Raw genomic sequence first — 4,491 nt, 5'->3', positions numbered from 1 at the left:
CCCAGGGTGTCCAACTGGACACTCTTTGTCAGAAATTTACGTGTGTATATATATATATATATATTAAATTCTACATTTAAAGGATATATATTCAAAGTTGGATATCCTTGACGAAAGCTATGCATTTGACACAGTAATAAAATGGATATCCATTTGAATGAAAGAGTTCCGGGGTTTAAATCTTAAATAACACAATATTTTTTGTTTTATTTTAACAATCACACAGGCACACACCATTATTTTTTAACACTGCCACTAAATTTCAATATAAAGAAATATATCTCGAGTTTATTATTAATTAACTCAATACAAAAGAAACTTAAAAGATAAGAATGATTTAGGTTATATTATAGAAATTACTCATCTCTAAATTAGATATGGAACTCTTCATCATCATCTAAGACTAAATCATTAAGTATATATTTAGAACCTAAGGAGAGACTCCAACAAAGCCAAAATATAATATTCTCTCCAATTAAAAAAAATGACTTACTTTCATTTTAATTCGCTTAAAAAGAATGATCCTTTTTTTTTGGAACACTTTAATTTCAATTTTCCGCCTGACATGTTTAATTAATACCACAAAGTTAAAGGACATTTTGATACATTTGACACAACTTTAATTTATGATCACAAGATTAAAAATTGTTCTTTATTTTCTTAAATTTTGTGTCAAGTCAAATAGGTGATTTTTTTAAAACAAAGTATAACATGGAAATAATAAGATATACTAATTGAATATGATTTTGACAAAAAAAAAAAAAAAACACTTGGAGATCACCATAGTTGTGCTTATATATATCTTCCACATCTTTCAGTGAGCTATTATCTAAAACCATGGCTTGCATAAACATAGTCTCTATTGCTTCAACCATGCAGACACAGAAACTTCATCATACTATTGAAAAACAAAGTCATCCAGAAAGGATCTCTACCTATAAACCAAACATTTGGAAATATGATCATCTACTTTCACTTACAAGTCAATATTCTGTGAGTATTCATAATCTTAAGTCATTTATTGCCTACTTTTATTTCATAGGATGTGTTTGTCGGTGAAGAGAATAGTTTTTTGAAAAATATTTTCCAATTTTTCATGTTTCTCTGGTTAAAATTATTTTGAAAATGTTGTTTCATTTTCTAAAATGAGGAGAATGACTTTTTTGGTGAAAATAGATCGAGAAAAGAAGTTTTCCCAGTATCCACGCTCTTCAACATGGTACTCTCTCCAAAACACCCCTTCGATCCTCCCCTGTCCTTACTCTCATAGTATTTGTCTAGATTATACATAAAATACTTTTGAGATAATATTTTAATTTTCTTCTATGCATCAAACACAAGAAAATAAATAAAGAACCACTAAATTTTTCACGAAAACCTTTTCCATGGAAAAATGTCCTTCCTTGCAAAAATTTGAAGTGACTTGAATATGATTTGGGGTTGTGTTTCATTGTAGTTGGAGGTGGATGAAGAAATTAAATGGAGGGGAGAGGTTCGGGTTAAAACAGGGATTCGGTAATTATTTAAGTAAAATTGGGTATTTTGAGTGGATCTACGGAAATCCATCCAATTGGGGGTAGTTTACTCCTCTGACTCTAATTACTAGTCAACTTTTAAATTAGCACACTTACTAAAAAAATAGTAATTGACATAGTGAGTTTATCATTTTACTCCTATTAATTATGAAATGGATGAATTAAAAGTTTAAAGATTTTCAAGAAGTTCTACATTTTCAAAATAATTAATTAAGGGTACAATAAGTTAAAATTTTTTGTCCTTTCTTGATTTGTCAAAATGGATAAGTAATTAGGAACAACTAAAAAAGGAAAAGTGGACAAGTGATTAGTAACATAGTGAGTATTAAGTTTCACAACCGCATGGTTAAAGTTGATCCAATAGTATCACAAAAAGACAAATTTAACCACTAAACGAAAGTAGATAAATATTTTTGACCCTATACTCGGTAATTATAATTTGTTCTTGCAGGAAGGAAAGTACAAAATTGAAGCAGAAAAGCTAAAAGAGGAAGTTGGTTGCATGTTTTCAAACACTACTAGTCCAGTGGCTCAGCTAGAGCTTATAGACGGAATTGACAAACTTGGCCTAAGTGCTTACTTCGAGGTTGATACAAATGAAGCTTTGGAAAATACAATTTTGTACATGAAAACTAGTTCCAACTCAAAGGATCTCTATGCTACTGCATTGTGCTTTAGGCTTCTTAGGGAACGTGGCTACCATGCTTCACAAGGTATTATCACGCAAAACATCGACTTATGACCATTTGATATATTAACTCTTGCTAATAAATTGAATGAAAAAAATGACATTTTCCTTCTTTCCACTTTTTATATTCTTATATTCTTTTTGTTGTACTGCAGATATGTTGAAGGATTTGTTTGATGGGAAAGGGAAATTACCTCCAGATGTAAAAACATTATTGGAGCTTTTGGAAGGGTCACATCTGAGCATTGATGGTGAAGAATTACTAAACGACATAAGATTGTTGTCTACCAAAAACCTCAAAAATTTATCATTAGATGTTGACAGATTTACTAGTAATCCCTTGGCATGGAGAGTGAGATGGTACGATGTTAGAACACACATTGTTAATACTGCTCAAAATTGCAACACAAATCCAATGTTGCTCAAATTAGCTAAACTTAACTTCAACATTATTCAAGCCACACACCAAAAAGATCTCAAAGATGTAATAAGGTACGGTTTTTTTTTTCTTGACGGTTCGATCGTTCACCTCAATTATTTATTTTATTGAATATTTTTTTGTTTTTGTGATCGAATTAAACAGATGGTGGAGGAATCTTTGCATAGTTGAAAATTTAGGGTTTACAAGGGACAGAATAGTAGAAAGCTTCTTTTTCGCTGTAGGAATTGCGTCAGAGCCTGAACATGGAAGCATGAGAAAATGGCTAACCAAAGTGATTCAATTGATACTTATAATAGATGATGTTTATGATATTTATGCTTCTTTACCCGATGTGCAACAATTCACCCGTGCCATAGAGAAGTACGTACGTCCCCTCACAAGTTGTTAGTAAATTTATTCATATAATTAAATACAATAATCATGATAATTAACGTAGTAACGACCTAATTTTAATTAGGTGGGATCCAAAAGAAGTGCAAAGGCTACCAGAGTGTATACAGATATGTTTCAAAGCATTGCATGATACAATGGAAGACATATCTGTTGAAATTCAACGACAAAAAGGTGGCCCTTCACCATTACCTCATCTCAAACAAGTGGTTAGTATTATTAAACTACTCTATTTATACTAATCATTTTTGTTTAAGGGACGTATGAAAATAAAAGTGAATGTAATTTCTTTAATTTGTTGCTAAATTATATTGGACCTTTCTTTAAACTTTAAATTTGACTACACATAGTCTTATTATAAGAGAAGTGCTATGACTACACATTAAGAAGTGTTTTACTAATGGCAACAACAAATTGCTAATATTAACGTTGTTTTATGAGATTAGTGATATTATTTAAATAAACCCATCATCCAATTAACGTAGCCTAACCTAAAAACAAACCTGCTGGTTCCACATATATAGGTGTATCAAACTAAGGATCCAAGTTATCGGCTGTCTAGGTTATGACATGAAAAGAACATAAGATCAATTCCCAAAATAACCAATTTTCACCTCAATAATTGGAAAGTTGAAATTTTCCTGTACTCACTTTTTTTTTGTTTCTTTTGTCTAATAACCTGTGCCTATTCTACATGTGCTTTACATGATCTTTTTTTTTTCATGAATATATATATCTGACCTAATAATAATTGTTGCAATAATTCAGTGGGTCAACTTCTGTAAAGCGTTACTAGTGGAAGCAACATGGTACCACAATGGTCATATACCAACACTTGAAGATTATCTTCATAATGGGTGGACTTCATCTTCCGGTCCTTTACTTTCATTACATGTCATTTTTGGTCTCACAAATGAAAACCTTCATTTATGCAAAAATTGCCAAGAAATTATTTACCACACTTCCCTTATAATTCGACTTTGCAATGATCAAGGTACCTCAACGGTAAGATCTTAAAACTTTAACCTCTTTTTTTTTTTGTTGATTATATTCTCTTTTGTAATAATATTAGTTGTATCGAGTATTGTAGGCGGAACTAGAGAGAGGTGATGTGGCTTCATCAATTATATGTTACATGCAAGAAGAAAATGTTTCAGAGGATGTAGCCCGAGAGCATATTGAAAGCATAATTTTGAATTCATGGAAGAAGATTAATTATCATTTTAATAGCCTTTCTACATCACATCGAAAAATTATTAAGCATGTAATAAATGAAGCGCGAATGGCACATCTCATGTACCATTCTGGAGATGGATTTGGGGTCCAAGATGGTGAAACTCAAGACCAAGTCCTTATCAACTTGGTTGAGCCTATTATATAATCATTGCCTATAGGATTTATAATCTGCTATATGTATGCATAAGAAAGATAGGAAG

General features: G+C 31.2%; 1 protein-coding gene across 1 annotated transcript; it reads left to right on the top strand.

Annotated features, from left to right (window-relative positions):
* The first annotated feature begins 822 nt into the window (after nucleotides 1-822).
* On the top strand, nucleotides 823-4,491 carry LOC125848662 (alpha-farnesene synthase-like). The gene is made up of 7 exons (XM_049528582.1): nucleotides 823-993; nucleotides 1,987-2,248; nucleotides 2,379-2,715; nucleotides 2,807-3,025; nucleotides 3,123-3,264; nucleotides 3,824-4,060; nucleotides 4,146-4,491. The coding sequence occupies exons 1-7, from the start codon at nucleotides 838-840 to the stop codon at nucleotides 4,434-4,436; spliced, it is 1,644 nt and encodes a 547-aa protein (XP_049384539.1). The 5' UTR covers nucleotides 823-837; the 3' UTR covers nucleotides 4,437-4,491.

The sequence above is a fragment of the Solanum stenotomum genome, chromosome 12 (genome assembly GCF_019186545.1).
Source record: "Solanum stenotomum isolate F172 chromosome 12, ASM1918654v1, whole genome shotgun sequence".
NCBI lineage: Eukaryota > Viridiplantae > Streptophyta > Magnoliopsida > Solanales > Solanaceae > Solanum > Solanum stenotomum.
Note: the sequence above shows the minus strand (reverse complement) of the source record. Positions and strands in the feature narration are given on the sequence as shown.